The sequence below is a fragment of the Grus americana genome, chromosome 1, assembly GCF_028858705.1.
Source record: "Grus americana isolate bGruAme1 chromosome 1, bGruAme1.mat, whole genome shotgun sequence".
Lineage (NCBI taxonomy): Eukaryota > Metazoa > Chordata > Aves > Gruiformes > Gruidae > Grus > Grus americana.
Genome location: NC_072852.1, coordinates 71,569,075 through 71,593,284, shown reverse-complemented (window position 1 = coordinate 71,593,284; position 24,210 = coordinate 71,569,075). Strand labels below are relative to the sequence as shown.

General features: G+C 38.7%; 1 protein-coding gene across 1 annotated transcript in view; it reads left to right on the top strand.

Moving 5' to 3' along the window:
* The first annotated feature begins 465 nt into the window (after nt 1-465).
* Nucleotides 466-24,210, top strand: part of SLC15A5 (solute carrier family 15 member 5) — a 36,150-nt gene continuing 12,405 nt past the window's right edge. The window contains exons 1-6 of the mRNA XM_054848758.1: nt 466-875; nt 2,607-2,829; nt 8,698-8,867; nt 12,611-12,831; nt 15,432-15,618; nt 21,747-21,935. Of these exons, the coding sequence (XP_054704733.1) occupies nt 524-875; nt 2,607-2,829; nt 8,698-8,867; nt 12,611-12,831; nt 15,432-15,618; nt 21,747-21,935 (1,342 nt within the window). The 5' untranslated portion in view covers nt 466-523. The remainder of the gene's footprint in view (nt 876-2,606; nt 2,830-8,697; nt 8,868-12,610; nt 12,832-15,431; nt 15,619-21,746; nt 21,936-24,210) is intronic.

The following is a 24,210-nucleotide window of genomic DNA, read 5'->3' as shown; positions in this document are numbered from 1 at the left end:
TAATGATTAGATATTGTTAACCTTAAAAAAAATCCTTCTCTTTATCTTTGCTTGCAGTTTTTCACTTGTTGCCTAATTAAAGTATCAGATTATTTTAAACTAAATTATTTTCTTGATCTATTATTTGAATTCTGCTGAAAATGTTTGCTTTCATGTATATTTAAACCTTTATCTTTAACATACAGATAGAGTTTCACATACTGTATTGGCTTCACATAATTTAATAGGTAATATAATTCTGGTTAAGAATCTTGTTGACCCCCAAATGGACTAATTAAATAAACTGCTTGAGTTCCTGAGTGTTGCTAAATTCAGAAACTGAAATGTTGCTATAGCTCCTTTTTTTTTTTTTTTAATCCTATATGTAATGTCACAAAAGTGACAGGTGCCCTAAGAAATTGTAGTAGTGAAGTGTGGAATTCAAAGTGAGAGTCTTACCAGTTTGCTAATTACAGTGGAGGAGAACAGAAGTATACCTGTAACTTAAGCTGCTCTACTCAGTCGCACTCAAAACAAGACAAGAATGCCTGGTGCAGAGAAGCAACTTTTGAACCACATGGCTGACGAGGAGCAAAGGCCATTACCTGGGAGAAGCAACCATGCTGGAAACCTGTCTCGATCCGAGAAGAAACTCCAAGAGGCTATCTGTGTGCTGCTGGTGGAGCTGTGTGAGCGATTCACGTTCTTTGGCATTGTCTGCAACATGATCCTCTTCTGCACCGTCAAACTTGGCTATCGCAACTACCAGGCGGCTATTGTCAACATGTGCTTTGTGGGCACCTCCATGTTGACACCAGTACTGGTTGGCTGGCTTGCCGAATGCCTTGTGGGGAGGATCAAGCTCGTATGTATCTGCATGTTTCTGCACTTCCTAGGTAGGTGATACCCTGGTGACTTTCATCTTTTAGTACTTCTGTTGCAGAAACGCATTACTGAGCACTGTGTTTGAAATCTAACAAGTTTCTCCAGCCTTGTGTCCACCTTCTCTAACAGCTAATTACTTAAGTTTCTCCTCTGTAAAATGCACTGCAGTGCATTTTTGCAAGCGTACTCCTGTGAGGCAGCGATTTGAACAAGACTAAGGAACGTTTGCCTGTGCATCTTGTGGCTAGTTGGTGCACAAACTTGATTCTTCTGAAGTGGCTTAGCTATTTAGAACGCAGATGCTCAACTCTTAAAATTGGTTCCTTTAATAAGTAACTAAGGTTATTAGTGTTTGGGGCAAATGCAAGGCTTTAGTCAGAGAGGTAGTTTGAGAGAGAATTTGGAAACTGTTTCCCACCTGTTAGTAGTAACATTTTATCGTATGTAAAGGTACATGACTGTTGTATTTGGGCAAGAGGGAAAGATATTTTTAAGCACATACCAGTACAAAAAAACTTTGCCTTAAATAGAGAGGCTGTATCCTAATACCTGTATTAAGAGCCTGCTTTCTGTTAGCACATTCTGAATCTTCCCCACATGTTATTCTGGAGATCTTTTAAGTAAAAGGACTTTTCAAACTAAGTATGACTGTTCTGTAGCAATTAGTGTATTTCACAGCTGATGGCTGTTCTGTCAACTTAAACCAAGCTGACAGAAATACTTTTTACTTGGACCAGTTGTTGAGCATAAGCAAGTCTGATTTCTGCAACAGCCAGCCACGTTGTTATTTAGACATGCAACAAAGTAAGGAAAAAAAATCAGAGTAATTCCTGAAATGTTCTTGAGCTTATTGCAAAACCATTGTGCAAGCAGCCTGACCTTTCAATGCATTTTTTAAAGTAGAGGACTGGTGACACAAAGAGAATTTGATGTATTTGGGTATTGGTTTAGCCAGAACTGTTTTTTTGGGGTTTGTTTTTGGGTTGGTTGGTTTTTTTGGGAGATAGATCATGAAACATTCCTGACGTACTAAGATCTGATGCACAATCATAGTTTTAGTTGTGGCTCATGTTGGTGTTGTTGACGCATCAATATATTTTGAGTTTAGTCTCCAATTGCAGCTTTGAGAATCTGTAGCTGATTAAATCTGAAAGACTTGCTTTGCAGACTAGAGGTGGTAAATGCAGTGCTTCTGTAGGTAAAGTTTCTGAAAATCATGTATTTTACATGAAGCTGCAGAAGAGAAAAAAAATCCCCAAAAATTTTGGGAATTTTTGTTCAATTATGATTCTCATTACAATTCTGGGGTTTAAGGAAGATGAAAAAAAATCTACACTCCACCATGGGGTGGATTTTTTTGGTTGATCAGTGGTTCATCAGGTGGAGTTACATGTTTTAACTGGTGCCCTCTGGCAAGTGGAGAGCTACTGCCCTCTATGTGCAGGCAATGGGGAAGGCCAGCCAGAGGAGCTATGTTTCCAGAGTGAGCTCTTCAGTGGATTGAAGAACCTGAATCCTTACAAGGATTTCAGAGGAAGATTGCTTTCTTGGAGGCCCTTAGTGGTATTGCCTTATTATATATAGCGACTTTCAGAAAAGTTCTGCCTTTCTACAGAATTAAGACTTCCTCTTTGCACTGCTTTGTTGTGTATCTGATTTTTTTCAACATAACTGCTTAAAAATATATGTCTTATTCATCAGTCTGATTCTAATCCAGATGACAATTTTCTTTCCAATTCCAGGCACAGCCCTATTACCTGTTGTGGCATTCCCTTTTGAAGATATTTACATCGACAGACGACATATTCTTCATACCTTAACCAAAAGGGAGCAGAAAATAGTATTCTACTTTGCACTGCTCACTGCTAGTCTGGGAATAGGAGGCATAAGAGCTATAGTTTGTCCATTAAGTGCATATAACCTTGAAGACTGTGGACCAAAGGAACTTCTTTCTTTTTTCAACTGGTTGGTAACTTAATGTCAGCTAAATATCTCTTGGGGATGGTAGAGTATTGCCTTGAAATTCACTGCTGATTTACAAGACAGATTCGACAGATGGTGGGTTTCACGTTTTGTTTTTAACTGCAAAATATTTAGATTTTGGAAGAGTTTCCAAGAATTTCTGTAAAAACTTTTCCTAAATTTTTCCTTTTGCTAGGACCAGTAGGTGATCATCTCTTTTGACCTCCTACAGAAATCTTCGATTAGAATGAGGATTAACTGATTTGCCCAAATGCTTACAGACTTGATAGCCTAGCTGCTGTTAGAACAACATATTCCATTTGGTTTTCTACCTTTAACATGTCTATCCCTTTCAGACATTTTACTGTTCCTCCCTAATTAACAGTGGCAAAATTTAATGATATAGTAGAATTTACATCACAGTAAATATTTAGCAATGACAGGTAGCAGTAGAGTCTGCTAATTTGTTGGAATACAGTAGTTCTCTAACTGCTAAGCTCAGTGGGAGGGAGCTGCTGTATTGTTTCAGCTCTGTTGCTGTGAAGTTTTCACATCAGATAAACCACTTACATATCAGTTGAATGTTAGGTACCACTTGTGTATCAGTTTGAATATTTTAAAGTTTTTTCAGAAAATGTTGAGGAGAAAATGCTCCTAAAATGGTTCTTAAAACTAGAATTTTTTGCATATTAACTATTTTTCTCTCTGTGTGTGTCACAGAGGTTAGTTTTTATGATATATTTGCCTTTACCACTTCTGTAGCACTATACAGAGTGCTGTATAAAATCACCTGAACCTTCTGGTTAAACTGTGGAATAAGGATCAAAGAAGTCACAGTGGGAACCTCCAGATTCCTGCTCTGAGGCAGGGTGAAATAAGTCCTAAACCGCTCCTTTTCTCTTCTTTCCCTGTACATGCACAGTTATTAAAATCAAAACTGAGCACATTTGCATATTGACAATGCAGTGCTGAAGAATCAATGAAGATCTTAGTGAATCAGCTCTGTCTTCCTTTGGGAATGGCTTTCCTGGCTATTCTTTTTTCCTCCAATTATGTTAATATCAAAGAGTTTTGAATTAAATCCAAAGTTCAGTGAATAAGGCAGCTTTAGCAAAGGTGGATGAGACTGTTTAGTTCCTTAGAGCAGATACTGCCTCCTTGACCTGCCTATAGGAGAGAAGAGGAAAAAAACTCCGTCCTTTTTACTCTATTCTGAGTTTTAATCCTTAATTAGCAACATCATTTTGATTAAATAAGACTCTGGGGGATTAAGACTGGAGAGCAATCAGTTGTTCTGAAAGATAGCTCTGGAGAATTTATTGTACTGTGGTCTTAGCCATTCAGAATTGTGTTTAATCAAAGTGACATTTCTCAGTGTTGATTACAAAGGAGACATAATACGAATAAAAAGTTCCTTGGGGGAATCCAAATGGATCAGTTCTTGGAACTTTGGAAATATCAAGAAAGGCACATGTGCAATTAAAAAAAAATTAATAATTTTTGCAGTGGCGTCTGAGAAGGGGCTATTTGATTGGTAGGTACTTTCACAGCATTGAATTTTAAAATAATATAAAATGAGGTGGTTGCATACTCTTGGTGAGTTTGAGTCTGTGTACTTAGCCAAGTTCTGTTTAAACAATTGAAATTACTGGGTTAAAGATTGGGTTAAAAGACCCTGTAATTACCTGTTGTCTAATTCAATCCTTGAAGAAGATTGCTTTGCACATCTAGGGCCTGGTTCTAACCCCTAGTACGAGTATGACCTTTTAAATAAACAGAATATACCAATGCTAAGTGAAGAAGAGACTTGGATTCTGCTGGACTAAGTTTTCCTAAGGGTTTCTGCTTTTCTAAGGTTATGGAGTGGTATTATTTTTGCAGCAGGAGGAGTAAATTCTGTCTATGAGAGCAAAGGGTGCAATCCAGACTAGGGATGAGACTTAGCAGTGTTGTGTCTTTACTGATCTGCTGTATTAAAAAAAAAAAAGTGGAGAAAACGGGACGAATAGTATTTCCCCTTCCCCTCTCAATAATTTTTCTGTCCATATACTGCAGATCAGTATCTGCTGTTATCCTGGACACACGTTACTTTCACTTTTAAAAGTGATTTTCTACCCCTTTGGGGGTTTTTTTCCCCTTTGCAGAGAACTCCATAGTGATTCTGAAAAAAATTACCTCCTCCTATAAAGCTGTAGTACAGAAAAATACATAGCTTGGATAGTGGTTCATACATGGAATATCTGGGTCTGAGTTTGGATAAACCAAAACTTAAATTGTGAGAGCTAAGCATGCTTAAAAGCAAATAATATTTCAAGTAACAAGAAATCTACTGAATCTTCAAAATTAATCCAAAAAGTGACAAAAGGTCAATTTTGTAATATTTTCCTATATTTTCCTTGATCTCAAATTATTTCATTCATCAGGTTCGTCTCAATTGTTACACTGAGTAAAAACTTTTTGAGTACTGTATAAACATGAACAATACTTTTAAATAAGAAGTCACCTGGATGTCACTTCTTCAAAGTTATCACAATGAATATATTTCTGTAAAATGTTATAATAAGTATTAGGGTTTTGTGGGTGTGGCACAATAGCATTTAGGTTTGTATCTAGACTGCATTCTTGAAATGAACCTCCCAAGTTGGCATTTGGCTCTCATTGTGAGGAGACCTCAGAGTGCTGAAGCTCCAGGAAGGAGCTCTTCCCTGCGAAGCTGGACATGATATTTGGTTTGACATAGTTAACTAACTCAGCTATGCCCTACTGGGATCTCTGAGACACTTCACGCAATGCAAGTCCAAATATTGCAATATTAGATAGCTGTGGTATATGAGAGCCAGCAAGATGTGGTTTTGTTTGTGTAGGTTCTGGTCTGCTGCTGTATGATGGGAGCAAATCCCAAAATTCTGAGGTGGGTATTGTGGTTAGTTTATCTTTCTCGTCTGGTCCATAGCGATTGCTAAAACACATTGGGGTTTTTTTTGTTCTCACTTCTGTGAGGGGACAGGAGCTTTACGTCTCAGTCTTACAGTATTTTGCTATATGGTGCTGAAAAACAAAAGCACCCCACTGTACTCAAGGATTCTACATCCAGTGAAACAGTCGTAGAGTCATGAAGCGTGTCAGGATTTCAGGGAGCTCAGGCACACTTTAGAAAGTTTGGAAAACAGCCACTGAAACTTCTAATTTAAAAATTGTCAGTTAGGAATTGTTTCAAAACTTTGGCACAAGTTCTAGCTGACCCAGTTGTGTAACTATTTTTTAAAAGCTTTAGTTGAACAGGGGTCAACATGTGTATGTACAAATCCCTCCAACTATACCATAATCACAGAATAACATAATTCCAAAGTGCCCAGAGACTGCTTTCAGTGGAGGGGGAAAGTCCATGATTCTGAGGAGTAGCATCTCCTGAAAATGTAAATTACTTAAAGGAAACAGCAATTGGTTTGGAACTTTGGACATGTTTTGGTGTGACTTCAGAGAAACGTGTGAAGCAGGAGAGCTCGCTGCTGTGCCTGTCCTTGCTGGTTCCAGGAGAGCTGCTGCTGCGCGGCTCTCGGCAGCACTGCGTTTGCCCTGGTGGAGTACGTCATTTTTCTTCCGCCACTTGCCTGGGGTCCTGTGAGGCAAGCTGCATAAGCATGTTCCCATGCCTACTGCTGCACAGCCCTGTTGTCATCTCACATCCCTTAGCAGGGTGAGAGCGTGTTGTCTTTGTAACTGAACAGACCTGAGTAGCGTTACCAAGGTCCATACTTCTGACGTGATAAAGGTTTTTCTTTCTTGGCACTAGCTAGATGTGATGTAATGGGCAACGTCAGAACAAATGGAAGGAGTACAGCAGGTACTTCCATACTGTAACTTGCAGTATGACATGGTTTGTCTTGGCAGTTATGGCAGGCCACCTAGAAGTCATTTTAATTAATGAAATGGGGTTGAGGAACTCTCCTATGTGTCAAGAGAGTCTTTCGATCCTCTTAGGATTTTCAGTTCAAAACATTTTGCTGTGATTGCTGATACAGGGAGCTGCAGTATAGGCTGATACCTCACTCCTGCCCTACCCGCTCATTTGCAGCTGAGGAGGGATCAAGCCAGAAAGCTTGGGACTTGCATTGTTGAGGGGTCACTGATTTTCTACAATGTGTTAAGATTTTTCTTTTATTGTTGAGAAGGTAATTCTAGATGAATTAGGAGACATAAAAACTGAAGTCCAAACAGCATACGTGAAGTAGAAGTGACACCAGACAGGAAAGCAAGCTTTGCTTCATCAAGCAATATGTATAAGCTGTATAGTTATGTATGAATGTATATTTCATCTTAAAATGAAACCATTTTACTAAGGTTCTAGCAAAGGTGAAGGAATCTCCTCTTGCATTTGCTTACAAAATGTAATCTGTGATATACTGAGGTAGTACTACTCCATTATTGATCCCTCTTCTTTGTTTATAATACAGTTGTTGTCTTTAAAGCCAACTTGAAAGTTTAGTCAAAGTTGAAACTCTTAACTTAAAATTTCAAAGGTGAAGTTTGCAAGCCAGAGTCAAATCTGAAGCAAAAATTGCTGGATGACTGACTCTGACTGTTAAAATGAAGTAGCATACTGATCCCCAACAGTTGGTATTTTTGGAAACTGTGACTCCAACAAAGTAGATCCTCCCTAAATCTCATCTCTCTTCTCTGAGATGCTGAATATTCATCGAGTCTGCTCTGTAGCCTCAAACCCCTGTTTTGTGTGAGTTATGTTTTAAGGGAAACCTTGGTTAAAGCTCCGCTGAAAGCGAAAAGACAACACAAGTGGCCTGAAGAACAGTGTAAGGGGAGCACCTTAGAATTTAAAAGAAGTTAGAGGGGTTATAACTGAAACACTTGTAATTATGAATAGTAGAGTAAAAATTGGTCAGGCATGTTGTGAGAAGAGGGTTATGCAGTAGAAGAATAAATACAGTACACTTTGTTTCACTTCACTTATGTTTCACTTTAATAAATAGCTATACAGTTAACTACTCAAAAAAGCTGAATTTTAGAAGTCATGATTTAACGTGTTACGCGGGAGTCAGAATCCAAGGAAAAAAGTGTGGTGCCAATATACTCCTAACTGTGCAGAAATAAAGTAATTTGCTAGTATTTATCCTTTTGCATCCTATCAGGGAAATGCATTGTTTTGGCATTTTTGGGGGTTGCTTTTTGCTGTCCTTATAATTCACTAAAGCATATTCGTTGTGCTGTTGTCATTGTACTATCGCTAGTGGTATGCTATCTGCTTCTGAGAGCATATGATTTTCATTTGAATATCTTGTGAGCATAGGAGGGGCTTACTTGGGAAGCACCTCTACTGCCAAAGGCAAATTATTTTGGCGAACCTTCTTATCAAGATATTTCCAAGAAGCTAATAAAAATTTATGCAGAGCCTTGGAAAAGCCATCCCTACTGACGAATTCTAATATTTCTTAAATTAGTTGCCATCTGGGGTTAAACCATGACAACACGGGATGGTGGCATTAAGACACTTCTGTCTTAAGCTTGGAGTATGGGGTTTGATGATACTGCATATACAAAACTTACCAGATAGTAAATGTGTAAATGGTAAATGTTGATGTATTTAATTAGTCTGATCCACAAAAATATTTCCAGTACTAGATTGATAATTTGTTCAGCTATACTGCCTTAGTACAGTTACTTTAATCATATATCTCTTGGAGCTGAGACATCCAAGTGAAATTTGATGTTTATTGTGGTGTCAACGTGCACATGGTACTGATGCTGTCTATGCTTACTCTACTTAACTGTGCCTTTAATTTAATGTTCCAATCTTCTGTAAAGGCCTTATATTATTCAGCCTCTCCCCTCTTCTCTCTTGTCTGTGTGTACTAGGTTTTATTGGCTGATTAACTTAAATTCAGCAGTTGTCTTTGTCAGCATTTCTTATATCCAGCAGTCGGTGGCCAGGAACCTTGGTTTTCTTATTCCATTTGTGTCCGTGCTTATGGCTATTATCACAATTCACATGGTGCGCGGTGAAATGATTTACAAACCCAAAACAGGTAAGAGGCAACTGTATCTTAGGAAATAGCTTTAGAGATTATTTTCACAGAAGAGATCAGCTTGTATATCTAAATGAGTTCTTTCACAATACTGCCCTGTTTGGTTGGAGATACTTGGGTTTTAGCTCTACAAGATCTGTCTGTAAGTGGAAACATCCATCCTCTGTAAAGATAGACCTGGAGATTCTGAATAGGCTGAAAAAGTGGAAAGCAGTCTCTGGTGAACTTATGTATATTTTGTCATGTCAAGACATGTCAAAGCATTTGCCTGTGCAGGAAGAGGTATCATATGCAAAGTTGTTCTATAATGCCTTTATCTTGCAGAATGTCTGATGCTTATTGTTTTTTCAACATGCTTGCCTATACAACATTAAGTGTTTTTACACATTTGAAAATAACTAGAAATACTGAAATAGTTCCTGTGCAGACTGTGGAGATATTTTAAAACAAAAGAAGTTCTTACACTACTGGAGCCTTACCGCTTAGTACCTGAGCTCTTCAAAATCCTTTGATGGCCACAACCCCTCTCCATTGACCAAGCACAGAAATGTAAGTGGAGCTTAGGTGACTTGAATAAAGCTGTAAGTGCCCAAACCTTGCCATTCTTTTTCCAACAGAACCCAGAAACTGAAAGCAAGTTGTTATTTCAGTCTTTTTGTTATAAGTGTAATCTAAGCAAAAATACATTAGCAGTGAGGGAATGAATGCATAAATCAATTGCCTGGGAATATCATAGTGAGGATGTCACTAGAGACATTTATTCAAAACAAATAGAGCTAAAGAAATGCATCCTCTCCACAATGCCTCCAAAACGTCATGATAATATGCAACTGAGGTCTGCAAAGAGTAGCATCAAATTAGCTAGCTTCTTATGGAGAGAATGGTGGCTGTCTGGCTCGCTGGGGCTCACCACAGGTTTTACAACCTGGGAAGGTAAAAAGATTCTTTAGCATCCACCCCTGAGCTGGACTATTTCATATGCACTAAATCTGCAGTTTAATACCAAACTAGTTTAATTCTACTAAGTGGAATAACACAAATTTGTAGATTATGTCTATCTTGGCCATCATTAAAACTAGCAGAATGTATTTTTGTATCAAGTGTTTTTGCCCATGAGTGGTTTTTGATTTATCATATATTTTCCATGTCTTTGCAGAATGCCAATCTCTACACTATCTGCAAAGTTTTTATCATCTCCTTAGTCAAAATAAAAGATAAGATAATATAATTTGTACCTTCCAGTGAGATGATGAAATTGGGAGTTCTTCAGAAGTATAATTCAAATCCATAGGTGACCTTAAATAATTTTTTTATATGCTGCCTTTTTTATTTTAAGGTAACTCTTCAAATATGGATCATGCATTCAATTATGTTTAGCTGTCAAGCATGGACTTCATTTGCATTTCCTCCCACTGCTATAATTTTGAGGACTGGCAGGTGACCAGAGATGAAGAAAAAATGTGTATCTGCCATCTAGGGTGCAATGTAGGCTTTTTATTGTAATTAAGTGGCATAGATATTCATGATTAGATCAAGGTCAAAGTAGCAGAACATTACAGCCAAGGACTGAAGTATAAAGGAGAAGGAAAATTGCCTTCTGAAAGATGCCATTTAATATCTATATAGATAGATTTTATTTTTTTAAGAAAACATGAAATACAAGTATAGAGTATATGATGTTGATCTATGCAATAGGTACTGATATAAATATTTATTCTTTTAAACATGTCTCTTACTAGCCGATCAGATTTGTAATTTGAAGAATTTACCACTATGGAGTTCTGTGGGGTTTACTCCTTTTCTTTTAAAGAAGGGGTGAAATACTTATTCTAAATACATCATTGGCAAAATGTTCTTGATATTAATTAGGTATCTGTATCATTCAAGTTGCTTTTTGAACTACAGCTTCAAGCAGCTTTATCTTCCCACTTTACTAGGTCTTATAATCTGCTGGAATTCCATGTTGAGAAACACAGCTAAATAATATAGCTGTCTGTTTTGCTTCATACAAAATAATGTTTCCTGGATAGTTGACTGAAATTACATTAAAGAGGGCCTCAGCTGGTCCATTAGGAAAGGCAGTGAAATGTCAGGGTTTTTTGTCTATTTTAGGTTTGCGGTTTGTTGCTTTTCTTTATGTAATAGAAGGAAGTAAGAAGAGTCTGCCCAAAGGAAAGGAGATGGCCATGGCCATCTTTGACACTAGGTCAGATAAACCAGGACACAGCCGTGGTGTCGCTTTGTTTGAGCTGCGTGCTGGTCTTGTCGTGAGGTGCAGCTTCTGAAATCAACATTGACTGAGTTCAAACCATTGTAGAGCAGTAATAACACCATTTTACAGCTTTTCATTCCTTCTTTGTGAATGTCCAACCTCTAGTGTATGATGAAGCAAAAGATTATCACTTCTCTGACCTAAACCATGTAATTACTAGCTCTGCCAGTGAGCTGAGCTGATACTGACTTTTCTGCTACCTGGGGTTTTTTTACTTCTGAAAATAGCTCTGCTTTGACAAGAGCCCCAAGTCCCACTTGTTTTCTGGTTAGCTTCTTAGTCAAGTCACTCTGGAAGTCTGCAGATTTTTCTTTGAGTCTTCAGATTTGGTCCTGGAATAGTCTAAATCCTAAACTTAAATGTCGCTTACAGTGAGTGGTAAGAATAGTTGCCTGGTAGTCATACAGAACAACAAAAACTGTACCAACTCTCTGTGTTTGCAAGCTTTGATATGCTATTTCAGATTTTATTCAACAATTCCAACAGTCTACAGGTTAATGCTAAACAGCAAATGTTAGTTATCAAGTAAAATGCCCTTTCTCAGTACTCTAGAGCAAGTGCTTCCAATAGGTGTCAATGAATATTTCTAGAAAATAATTTCCATAGTAGGGAGACATTTTCCCTCTACAATCTTCTTAGTTCACCTTAGTTTTTGGAAAGTATTTATTTATAGATACCCCAGTTATTGTAGAGCTTCAACACTCTCAGAAAGCAGAGAAGTGATATAACCCCTATTTGCATGGATCGGCAACTTACCAAAGGTAAATGAATCTGCATTCCCAAGTTTAAAGCTAACAGGTTTGTCCTTGTTTTAGTTCAATTTCCTCTGAGTCTGAGAACAAAGTTAGCAATTCCTGAACCCAGTAACCAGTGTGCAAGTTTTAATATGCCAAATACTAGATTGGAAACTTGTCTCCCACAGGATGCTACTGGGAAGTCCTGAGATAAATATTTCTGGCTTTGAAATGCATCCATGAAAATTCTCTGTCTCATCAGCCCTCTTCTGAGCTCCCTTTCCTTCTCACTTCACTACTATCCTCCCTTGTTGGACTTCAGCAGATATGCAATATTTCAGTATTGTCTTTAATTGAAAACTAACCTCATTCAATTGATAGAACGCAAAAGCAAAGCAAAGTGATGCTTTACGTGCTCAACCACAGCAACAGATTGTTGTGGTGTGTTAAATAATTGGTAGCACAAAGCACTTTTCTCTGTGGATGTTGGGTTGGATTGCTTTTGTAACAGTTAGGTTGAGAACCAACTGGTTTCCGAAAAGGAATGTTTTGGAACAAATCCAGACTGTTATTGCCCTTCCCCCCCCCCCCCCCCCCCCCCCCCAAAAAAAAAAAAAAAGACCTAGAGATTAATATATCGGAATAGATTTTTCCCTCCCAAAGTGATTTGTCTTGTCTTGTTTATTTTGGCAGCCACTAAAAACATACCAATGACTAATGTCTCTGATTGTTTGCAGACAGTTCCCTGCTGACGACTTTTGGGGTAATTGCTAGTGCACTGAAAACGTGCTGTGTGCGATATCGCTACTTTAGTGGAGGCGTGACAAGCTGGCTAGATCATGCCAAGGAAAACTATGGTGGTCAGTACAGTGAGACTCAAGTGGAAAGCACAAAGTCACTTGCCAGGCTCTTCCCGTTGTTTGCTTTCCAAATTCTATACAGAACATGTATTATGCAGGTGGGTACACAGCTTTTAAACAAAACATCTTGACAAATACTATGACACGTGTTTACTACTATGTTTCTAGGCATGGTTTTTTTACTGTTGCTTTACCAGCAGAGCAACTTTGCAGAGTACTTTTAATTACCTGAGAATATACCTTGTTATATCCTCTCATCTCAAATAAGTAAAATCAACTTGATTAAGACTCATGAAGGAGCTTGTGTGACTGCTTGCTACTCTTTTCTCTGAACCCTTGCTGGCTGAAACATCTAGTGCTGGAGTCCTGTGCTCCTCACACTGCTGTGTTACAGTTATCAGAGAGTCGGGCTCAGCACTCTTTTGAAAAAATGTAATTTTCCAATCTCTTAAATGTTCACCCACTCTTTGGGAGAGGTAGAAAATCTTTATTTGCTCTTTTGGTTGCCTATTTCTCTTACTGTTTTGGCGGGATTTACGAGGCCAGTGTACCTACACTAGAAATGGGTGGTTTTCCACTTGTGGAAAGAAGCAGTCCTTTCACAGCCTCTCTGTCAGGCTACATGGTTCTTTCTGCTTCTGAGTGCCTGTATGTTATATAAATGTAAATGTGTCAAGAAGCTACTTAAGCTGACATGATTCCTTCAGGTTCATTTCTGTCTGGATGATCCTGGCTAAGCAGGAGTTTCAGGTAGATTACCCTTTGGCAACTGGCATAACAAATTTATGAGCTGGCTCAAATCAATTTTTACTTATTGGTGTTAAAATGCTGCTTAAGGAAATTTTTACAAATATGTAGCTTATACTGCTTTATTGACACTCCATCTTGCCATCATTCTACGTTCCCATCCACCTGCCTCATTCTTTCTCCTCTTCCCTCCCCCCCACTTCCCCCAAGCACAACAAACTCCAAGCAAACAAAAAGACCCAGACCTCAAACCAACAAATGGACACGTATGGCCGAGGCTGTGCATTAATGACCAAACGGAAATGAATCAGATATCATCAATTACAGTTGTAATAATCAGGTAGATATCTAGAAAAGATAAAAGTATTTGCACTGCTGAAAGAGATTACTTATTCCTTCAGCAAAATTTCCAATAAGTTTAAGGCTCTTTCTTATACTAGGCGATAGATCAGTATCTTTTTTGTAAAGATTAATAGTATTTTCTCCATATTATTAAGTTAGCAGCTTCCAGTGCTTGTGATTCATGTTGATGATATTTTAATTCCTATTAAGAAGTCAATTTGGATTTGCAATAGGCAGTGGAAAGAAGAAACCAACAAAATTTGGCTCAATTCTGATCTTTCATAGTTCTGTTGCCATTTATTCACCCTTTTACAATTTACAGCTTCTTTTGGAGGTGGAATGTAGGTGAAAAATATTTTTATTAAGAACTACTGTTTGAGTAATTCTTTAGTACTGAACAGACTCCAGTGAGTAGGGTTGACTATAACCATTGATGAGAAACCCTACGTGAGCTCAGTTACTAAATATACATTAATTTTGAGACAGCTATAAAGCAGTAATATTCTACCTGGATTTGGCATTACCAGTCCATGTTGAAGAGCCATGCAGAATGCTGCAGGAATTGAGAACTCTCTAAAAAACAGAAAGAAACAAACCCGTTCTACATCCAGCTCTGTCATGACTGTACTCTGCAAATTGCTCATTACCGCTCTTTCTTTTTCCCATCAGTCTGTACAATGGAGTGTATTATAACTCCCTGCTGAAAATGAAATTGCAATGCTTAGTTAATCAAACTTCCTCAAAAAAAAACCAAACTGAAAAATCTGTTGGTAGAAGCCATTGTGATTTTTTTTTTTGTTAAATAAACTCAACAGATCTTCTGTAGAGCTTCACACAAACAGGAGGAATTGTTTGCTCTTGAAGTAAGAGACAGTCTTACAAATCTACTTTCATACCCTGATGACTGCTATTGGTGGGTTCCTCAAATGATTATTCATTTTCTTCCGTTTTCAATTCCTAAAAGTAAAAGAAAACCTTCTATATAGCTGCTATGGCTGTCAGTTACTTTAAGCTGGTTCTAAGACTGTGGCCAAATCTTCATTCCTTGTAGCTTTTAAAGCCATGTGCTGGCAAGAGTGTCTTAAAGATTACTCCCACCTTGAGCACACAATCAGAAGTTCAAAATAACTCTGCATCTTGTTATTCTAAAATTCTGTTCTGTTGGTCACTTCTCACTGACAGTGTTGAAAGTATTAGGCAGAACCATTTAGTATATTGGCTGACAGCTCTAACTAGGGATGATCAAATAAACTCATGGACTGCTGCTTAGATTTGTTAAACTCAGGAGCAAATTAAATGGAAGGAAAATTCTAGTGGAGGGTGTCCCTGCCTGCAGCAGGGGGGTTGGAACTAGATGATCTTTAAGGTCCCTTCCAACCCAAACCATTCTATGATTCTATGAAAATGTTATATTCTGGTAGAGAATGAGAATGTTGCTATCTGAAAAGCTTTCATCATGAATGGTCGTTCCTTTTGGCCAGCAGGTATTTGGTTTACTGTGACTTTCAGAAGAAAAAGACTTGGAGAAGCTTCCAAATATGGTAAAAATCTTATCCATGAAAGGTACCTGGTATACTAATGGAGTGTGGGGGGTTATTTTTCAATATAGATTCCTTCAGGATACTATCTCCAAACCATGAATTCCAACTTGCACTTCAGTGGATTTGTCTTGCCAGTTGCAGCAATGAATGTGATAAGCATCGTGCCACTACTGGTTCTTGTTCCAATTTTGGAATGCATTAACTCGTGTCTCTTTAGTTCCAAGGACACTGGACATTCTCCAACGATTTACATTGGTACGTATAAAGTACATGTGTTTATACAGTTTTGATATGATGTATTCTGTTTTTGAAAGAGAAACTGCAGGAGGTGATAGATGATCCTATACAATTATTTCTGGCTATAAATATTAAGATGGACTTGTTTTGGGGTGATTCTGAGGTGAATATATTTCAAAAGAATTGCTGAAAAGACAGTCCTGAAAAGACATAGTAGATGGAAAGAAAAAATGCATAGCTTTTGTTTAGGACAGAGATTGAGGCTCTTCTGACAAATAAAATATTTTGACACACTCTCACAAAAAACTAGGAATCATCCTAAGGAACTGGTGAGAGAAATGGTACAAATGATTTAGGCTTGAGACTTATTCTGACTTGGTTCTCTTCTATATGTTTATTTATCCATTTACTTTTGGAAAGTTAATTTACTTTGGAAGTCTTTTTTGGGGATGGGAGAGTCCTCCAATTGCCCTCTGACACTGGAGAAACGATCTGTTGCTCAAAATCATGAGTTTGGATTTAAATAACTAGGTTACGAATAAAGGCTTTGTTTTTCTTACATTTTTATGCTATAACTGGATCAACATTAGGATTGCAGCTTGTAAGAGTGAAATTGTGTTATCACTAGTACAGCGTATTCTAGTTTCATCCCAAGTGAAATAAAAGTATCTAGTCTAATTCTGTGTCTGCAATAGGTGTTTTTTAGAACTGGCAAGCAAAAGAAAACATGCAGACAACTATGTAAAGCAAATGGATGTATTATCACTGGACTGCTGTTCCTGTTGAGCAGGCTGGACACTTCACAGGTGGAAGGTTATTTGGAGAGGTACAGCTTTCCTCTCTAGTACTAGAATTTTCATTTGACTATCTAATATGGGAGAATTTTCCAGGAGGTTAGTAATTTTATTTATTAAAATCCTAAACTGAAACATACCTTATTGTACACTCAAAGTAAAGTGGAGTCTACAGAGGTGAAGTATTATCTCTTTCTCATAGAAGTGGTACAGAGAAGTCGTCTTTGTTGTGAGTCCCAATGTTTCCAACAGTAAGCGTTGTAAACTCAAGCTTGCAGATTGGTGCTCATTTCAGAGAAATTCATAGCCTAGAAGTAATGATGGCTTTAGTAGGGCTTGGGCCCCCTTCTGTTTGTGGGGGATGGGGTTGGTTTGGGGTTGTTTGGTTTTTTTAATTACCCTTATGTTCTAGGATCTGGAGTCCTCTGCAACCCTCTTCTGATATCTGCTGCATCTAGTACCACCACAAAAGCAGCTTCCATTCTGTATTCACTTAGAACTATTCCCTTTAATAGATACTATCATTAAACTTCCTACATTTTTTTATCTTCCAGCCTGCATTACAAACCTCAGACAAAAATATTTATAAATGACTATTTTCTCAGTGTGCTACTATTAATTCAGTGCCCCATGGCAAGCAGCACAGTGAGTACTGACACACACAGAGGTATTAATCTGACTAAATTAGCCTAATTAAGAGTGTTATTAAGTTTTATACAAACCAGATGCATATAACGCAGCAGGTTGCAATTACCCTAGTTTTTAAAATAACATCAGTATTAAAACACAAAAAGCACATTCAGATAATAATTCTCCTTAAAACCATGGAAATTTCAAGTTAGTATTAATGTTCTATCCTGTTATGTTGAACAGCAGTGGAATATATGCAGTGGTTTATTCTTAATAGCTTCATTTATTAAAATAGCCTCCTGTTAGGAGTGATAAATTACCTGAGGCATAAAAATACCTGTGGGTACAGGTGATGGCTTTAGATATCCAAGTATATGCCTGCACCTGCAAATATGGTAGACATCTAAGTGCCAATATTTTTGCCAACAGTTAATTAGGTTCACAATTATTTTCAGGAACAAAATTGAATGTATAAATAGGCTGTTGGTGTTAAGCCAGACTATAACTATATTTTAATTCAAATCTAGTAAGAGGAAGAAATTCAAATAGCTTTCTGGAAATTTTCAGTATTTTAAAAATAACAGTTTTCAAGGACGAACCTTATAGACAATATTGAACTGAGATCTGATTGCTCTGTAATAAGGATCTACATTAAAACTGTAGTCTATTTTACTTTCTCTATATTTGTTGATGTATTTGTAAATTAGATATGATATAAAAAATATGGAAATCTTAAAGTGAATTTAGATTGTGTCCCAAATATATTGAGCATCTGGACCTCTATATGAAAACAATGAGTATTTGGTAAACTTTGAGGTTATTCCAATTTAATAGTTGTTTTTATTGTTTTATGCTGCTTGATTTAGTCAATAGTATAGATGATTCAGCAGAGAACCGAAGGTATGTGTCTGTTGGATAGTCGTCCATCAGCTGCAGGGAGTTTACTCAGGAAAACCACAACTGGGAGCTCATGACCACTGAAGTCTGGGCTGCTGCTGCTTTGTGTTCTCCCTACAGCCAGGCCTTTCCTCCCTTCCCTTCAACCAGCGTTGGTGCTCACATGACAGCATGGAGAGTTAAGCGAATAGATAGTTTCCAGGTGTCCATCAGCAGGAAATTACAGGAAAGGAGAGAAACCTTCTGATCTAAACCATCTGCAGGATATCTATTAGCAATTACTTGGAGACTGTCAAGGAAAAAGGTGAATGTGATCTGAGAGCACATGTATTAAGTGAGGTATTTCCAGCTGCAAAAGGAAAGCATCAGCATCATGCCAGGGCAACGGGCAAACTCCTCTCTGGGACCTTGGGCACCCACTTCATCAGCCATGGCCAGAAGAGCTTAGACCTCTAGGTACTCGTAAAGAAACTTATATTATGAGGGAAAACTTGGCCTATTTCAAGTAACAGCAGAGGTTTAGAAAGGTTGCTGTCACTTGCGAATGCTTTCAGGGGTACATACAGGAAAGCAAAAGAAGCGTTTTAACTTAAGACTGATGCTGCGACAAGAATAATGGGTATACACTGACCACTGAAGTACATTTAGACTTACAGATTTCCAGTTGTCAGAGCATTAACGTTCTGTAAAGGATTAGTGGGAACACTGGAAATACCATCTGGTTTTGGAGTAGAGTTAGATATTTTCTTTCTATGGGAATATAAAGTATTCCCATGTTGCATATGTATGCACGTGACTTTAACCAGGCTGAACTGAGTGAAGGAGGTATTACTGCTGCTAGGCAGTGGCCAGGTACTAGCACAGTATCACAAAGGCAGCTGATGTATCTTCCAGTAGAGTGTCTGACGGTACCCATGCAAGTTGAGTTCTGTTTGGTTCTACCACAGGTTAGTGGTCTCAGGCTGTGGAAATGCTGCTGTTACTCTGTTACAAAGAGCTGTTTAGCCAAGAAATTTTGTGATAGATTGTGACTGGTGTATCTGGCGTGACATGCACTGTATTCACTTGAAATTATTTGGCACTGAAGTTTAGCAATGAATCTGTTCTGAAACAGAAGTAAAGCCACTTCCCAATTTGCTTTTTCTAAGGGTGGCAGATTCCCCTGTAGGTCAAAGCAGGACTAGAGCAATATTGTGAGAGAGGGGCCTCCAGTGAAAGGTTATCTTATCCCTCTTTCACATGTCTGCTGTACCAGATTTTTGTTTCTGAATGAACCTAGTGAAAAGCTCCTGGATTTGACGTTTTGGAGGAGTTGCCAGAAAGCTAGCTGACTTCTGCATGACACGTTGCAGTAACTGAAGAACAGAGACATACCTGAGGCTGGTGCTGGTACTAATGAAGGGAGGAGGCTCTAGCTGAAACACCTGAGCCACAGAAATTCTTGCTCTAGTATTTTTAATACCATATTATACTGAAATGTCTTGTAAGTCTTGGTTTTAATCTATCCAAGAATGATGTGGAGAATAGCTCTCCATTCAGTACGCAAAAGCAAGCCTCCAGTTCGATGTCGATTTTCAAGTGACTTAAGAGTTGATGACCTTTTCTCCTTAAAAAAAGTTCTAGCTGGAACAAGTATTCATTTCAGGAAAGCTTTTTGACCTGTTTTACTCAGGATGTGAAATTAGGTAATCACAAAGGTCCAATAGTCTCCAGATAACATAAACAACCTTGTCCTAGAATTAGCCCAAAATGTTCCTAAACCAGCCTGTTCTCCTGTAAAACCAAAGCCTTGGGTGCTCATTCCAAACTGCTTGTTTTAGAGGACTAAAAGGAGAAGAGGTAGGATGAAAACCAGGTCTCCACAGGTCTGTTTCTTCCTCTGCCACATAATGTCTTAAAAGATATATTACAATTGTTGGGCATTCAGAGGTTACTTTTCTGAAATATTTTGGCTTTTAGTAAGGAAAATGCCTAAAATATAGCACTGTGCAGTAATATTGAAGTGCTTGAGGTTTCTTTAGTGCTAACATAATTTTTCACTGGGAGAACTCTTGCTTTAGTAGGTTACAAGAAGTTCCTTGAGGGCTTTGTACCTGGCCTTGATAAGGTGCATTGGCTAGAAAATGCTGCTGAATTCCCTCCTGTCATCAATTTTCAAGCAATAATTCATTGATGCTCTTATTAAGCACTAGAGGGGCCTTAACAGCCAAACAACTTCCAGGACTCAGGTTAGGCAGAGGGGAAGGTATTTAAAGTTCTGAAAATGCAGTAAAACTGCTGGTGGAAGGGTGTGAGAGTTTGCTGTTGAAAGAAGAAACATAGATGGATGCAAAAAAAAAAACAAAACAAAAAAACCACAAGGCTAAGGCTACTTAACTATATGAGTTTTCTGCCTCTTCTGTCCTGATGCCCAAACTTTATATATAGGTTAGAAATATAATAGGAAACAAAAGCCTTTGACTGTCAACATCAAATCTAGTAAGTGTAACAATTTCCAGTCATAAAGTGAGGAGAGGCTTTGTAAGACAAGTAGAAAAACTGTGTAGTCCAGGGTTTGAGCCAAAGCTGTCAAAGGAAACCAACTTCTCACACCTGTACTTAGATTATAGCTTAGAAATACTGAGGAATTACAAACTTAGTCAAAAATCAATGGGAGCTCAGAAGTATAAATGTTTCAAATTCAGGAGACTTACTTGAAAACTTTGCATTCTTGTGGGGTTTTTTTTTTTTTGGAGAGGCTACAACTATTTCATACTGTCAACATCAAGAAATATAAAATAATACATTTAAATAGTCTCCTCTATACAATGTGTGGTGAAGCGTGTGGTATTTAAGATACATCTGCACTTATTAAAAGCTTTTATCTTGCATTATGAGGCTAAACATATACTGGGTTTTTTCCTGCCCTGTGTGCTTGTGCAGTATTTACTTGTGCCTTACCACTGAGGCAGGCGTTAAGACTCCACGCGTTGCACGTGCAGTAACGTACTGAAATGTGTTATGGATCCAGCGTGTTATGGATCATGCAGTGGTACTTCTTCAGGACAGCTGAGGAAGGCAGGAGGCCACTGAAGTCCAACAGCTTCTGCGTAAACACTTAGAAAACTAAAGATTCTCTTCCAGTAACGCAGCTCATCTCATCCTAAAATGTTAAATAGTCCAGTAAATCAAATGCACTATCCAACAAACTTTCAAAAGCAGTTCAAGGGAACTGTATAGTGGAGGGAAGGGGGAAAATGTAGGAATGTTGATCTCCTGAGGTGTGATATGTACTGCTGATCTTTTTCTCTCCTATCCACCATGGCATGCAGCCTTAGAAATCCAGTACTTAAACTGCCTGCACTACTTTTTGTATAGAAAACGAATGAGTAAAGCATACAGTGTATGTCTATATTTCAGAATCTTATTGCTGCTTGAATAGGAGAATTTCCCCTTGCTGGGCAGGCTTCTTCCTACCCGGCCTCTTGTGATACCTGGAAGGGCTGCTGCCTTTTCTTTTTCTCCTCTCTTCTTACCTTCCCTAGTCTTTTAAAAAAAAAAAAAAAAAAGTTGTTCTTTGATTTTGCTCTTCAGAAAAGTTGTTCCTGTCATTAATTCTGCATCGGTAAATTCCCTCTGTGCTGGGCTGCCATCCCTTTGCCATATATTTAGAGTCAGGCTTGTGGTGCAGGAAGTACGCTTTATTCATGTTTGTGTGCAGACAGGATGTACTGGGGGGCCGGAGGGGGAGCTTCTTTTGCATCTCCTAGGACTTGGCTTCATTCTAAATACATGATGATCCTGTAACTACAGCCTTGGTGAATGCTCTCTGTGCTCTTTACCCAGTTGTAGGTCAGTTATCTGCTGCACTTTCTGTGATGGTTGCTGGCTTCTCTGAAATACACCGAAAGCATTTCCCTCAGGTGGAGCAGACGCTTTCCGAGGAGGTTCTCCTGGTCTCCTCCATGCCTTGCTTCCACTTAGCTCCTCAGTACATCCTACTTGGAGTGGCTGAAGCCTTGGTAACTCCCTCCTGTAAGTAAAATCTAACAGGCTAAAGCAAGAGTGTCCTGATTTGCGGAGAATGATATCAGCTTCCTAAAAATAATTACTGTCATCTGATATTTTATCCCTGGCTCTCTTCCATGGGCTTAGTGAGCAGATCTGTGCTTTACCTGCTTCACAGTAGCATAACTTGTCTTCCTGGCTGTAACTCAGAGTGAGCAATGACGTTGTTCCAGATTAACTGGATGGTGACACAGCCCAGTCAGGTCCCTGGGGTGCGTAATGCACCGTTCGGTGGGGGGATGATCACAGCGGTGGGACCCTGGGCTCGGACACGTGACTGGCCTTGGAGCTGAATGTGCTTCAGGCAGGGGCTGGACCAGATGAGCTCCTGAGGTCCCTTCTGACCTGAACTCTTCTGTGATGATTTTCTTGAGACAGAACCAATACACCTATGACAGCTGAGCTGTGGGTTACGGTCTATGAGCACTTTTTAGGCCACAGCCAAAGCAAGGTGAAGCAATTTAGCTTAACCTTTTTCATTTGCGGATCCAGCTAATAGAACTACTACGTGTTTTTCACTGATACAGAGCATACGCAGGTGGGTAACACAAGTCAACTGACAGGCTAACCTGGAGAATATTGTAGGCAGATGCAAGATTTTTGTTTGTGCTCCAATCGGGAGTCACGCAAACATGCCTGCACAGAGCATCGTGCCTTAGCTTGTGGCGTGGAGCCAGAGATAAACACTCCTGTTCCGCGGAGCACGGGCAGAGCTTAGCTCATGCCTGCCATCCATAAATTATGTAGACACACTCTTGATTGTGAGTCTGAACCTTCTCTCCCTTCCATAATTTACCTTTCCATACCTACACTGACATTCCTGAGGCTTATTTTCTTCTGAGGATCACACAGAGTGCTTACCAGTGTTTTACCTCTTGGAGCTTAAAAAAATGTTAGTATTACAAAAATAATCTAATCAACGTTGATTTAAAGAGACAGAGGAAAAGTACTTGACTAGCTGATCTCTGCGGGCATTTAATTCTACAGGTTGAGTGTCTATTGTTTCAGTACAACCCCAGATATGTTCAGATTTTTATTTAAGAGCAGGAAATAACTTCAGTGTCTCAGCTTCATTCTTATACTCTAAGACTACTAAGAGCTGTGGGTCATGGTCTGTCACTAAAAAGGTAATTTTCCCCAGTTTTAAATACTTAGCACTTTCATAATGCCTCTTCATCCAATAGCTCTCAAGTACTTAACTGAGACAGGTTTCTAGGCAGGTAATGTGGTTTCTAGGTTACAGGCAAAGTGTAACTGAAAACTGTGACCTTGTCTGTTTAGTTTAACAAAAAAAAATGGTTAGGAGGCGGCTTGCTTACAGTCTTCTCATGCAGAAGCATGAGAAGAATATTGCTGGTAGAATAAGGCTCTTTAATCTCGCATGCTGGGATACAACAGAAGTCCAATGACTGGAAGATGACATTAGCGTTTAGAAAAGAAATCAAGCTCAGTCTTGGGGTTTTTTTTATTTTCTTTTTTTTAATTTTTTTGAACTATTGTTATTAGAATGTCTTAGGAAGAAAAGCTGTCTTCCTCATTTAAAAAAAGATTAAGCATCTTGCCAAAAGCTGCAGTTACAGGTGCAATTCAAGAAGCCAGGGAAATTGAACTAAGTCTGCATGTGAGACTTGCATGTAGAAAACTAAAGGTAGGTCCCTAAAATTAGAGTAGGCTGCTACTGTGGTCAGTGAGGATGCAGGCCTCCATTCGCTTGCCCACGTGTAGGTGTCCGGCACCATTTGTGATGGAGTACCTAAGCTATGCGCGCGGGGCAAGGAGGCTCTTTATGGTACCTGCGTGGCCTCCAGCTGCTGCTGGAGAAGAGCAGGGATTTTCCATAGGTCCTGCACCTTATTGGACAGCCCCGTGCAGATGGTTAAGGTGCACTAGAGCATTTCAGGCAGCACTGGGCACCTGTATTCAGGCTACTGAACGGAGCTCTAGGTTTCTACTTCAGTCTGAACTTAATTGCCGTTCAGGAACCATTCAGTGGATCTCCATGGATGGTAATGACAGCCTAGACACTTAAATAGTTGTTTCACCTTTCCTGACATTTTACTGCCTTTGTTATGCAGAAGGTCAAATTCAATTATCATAATAATTTACTTGACCTGAAAGTACATGATCCAAGTTGAAGACAGAAATGTTCACACTTGTAATCAGAGGGAAGAGATATCTCATTTCTGAAGTGCTTAGTTAGAGGAGCTAGATTTGGTATGGTGAACTCTTTATCTACCTTTGA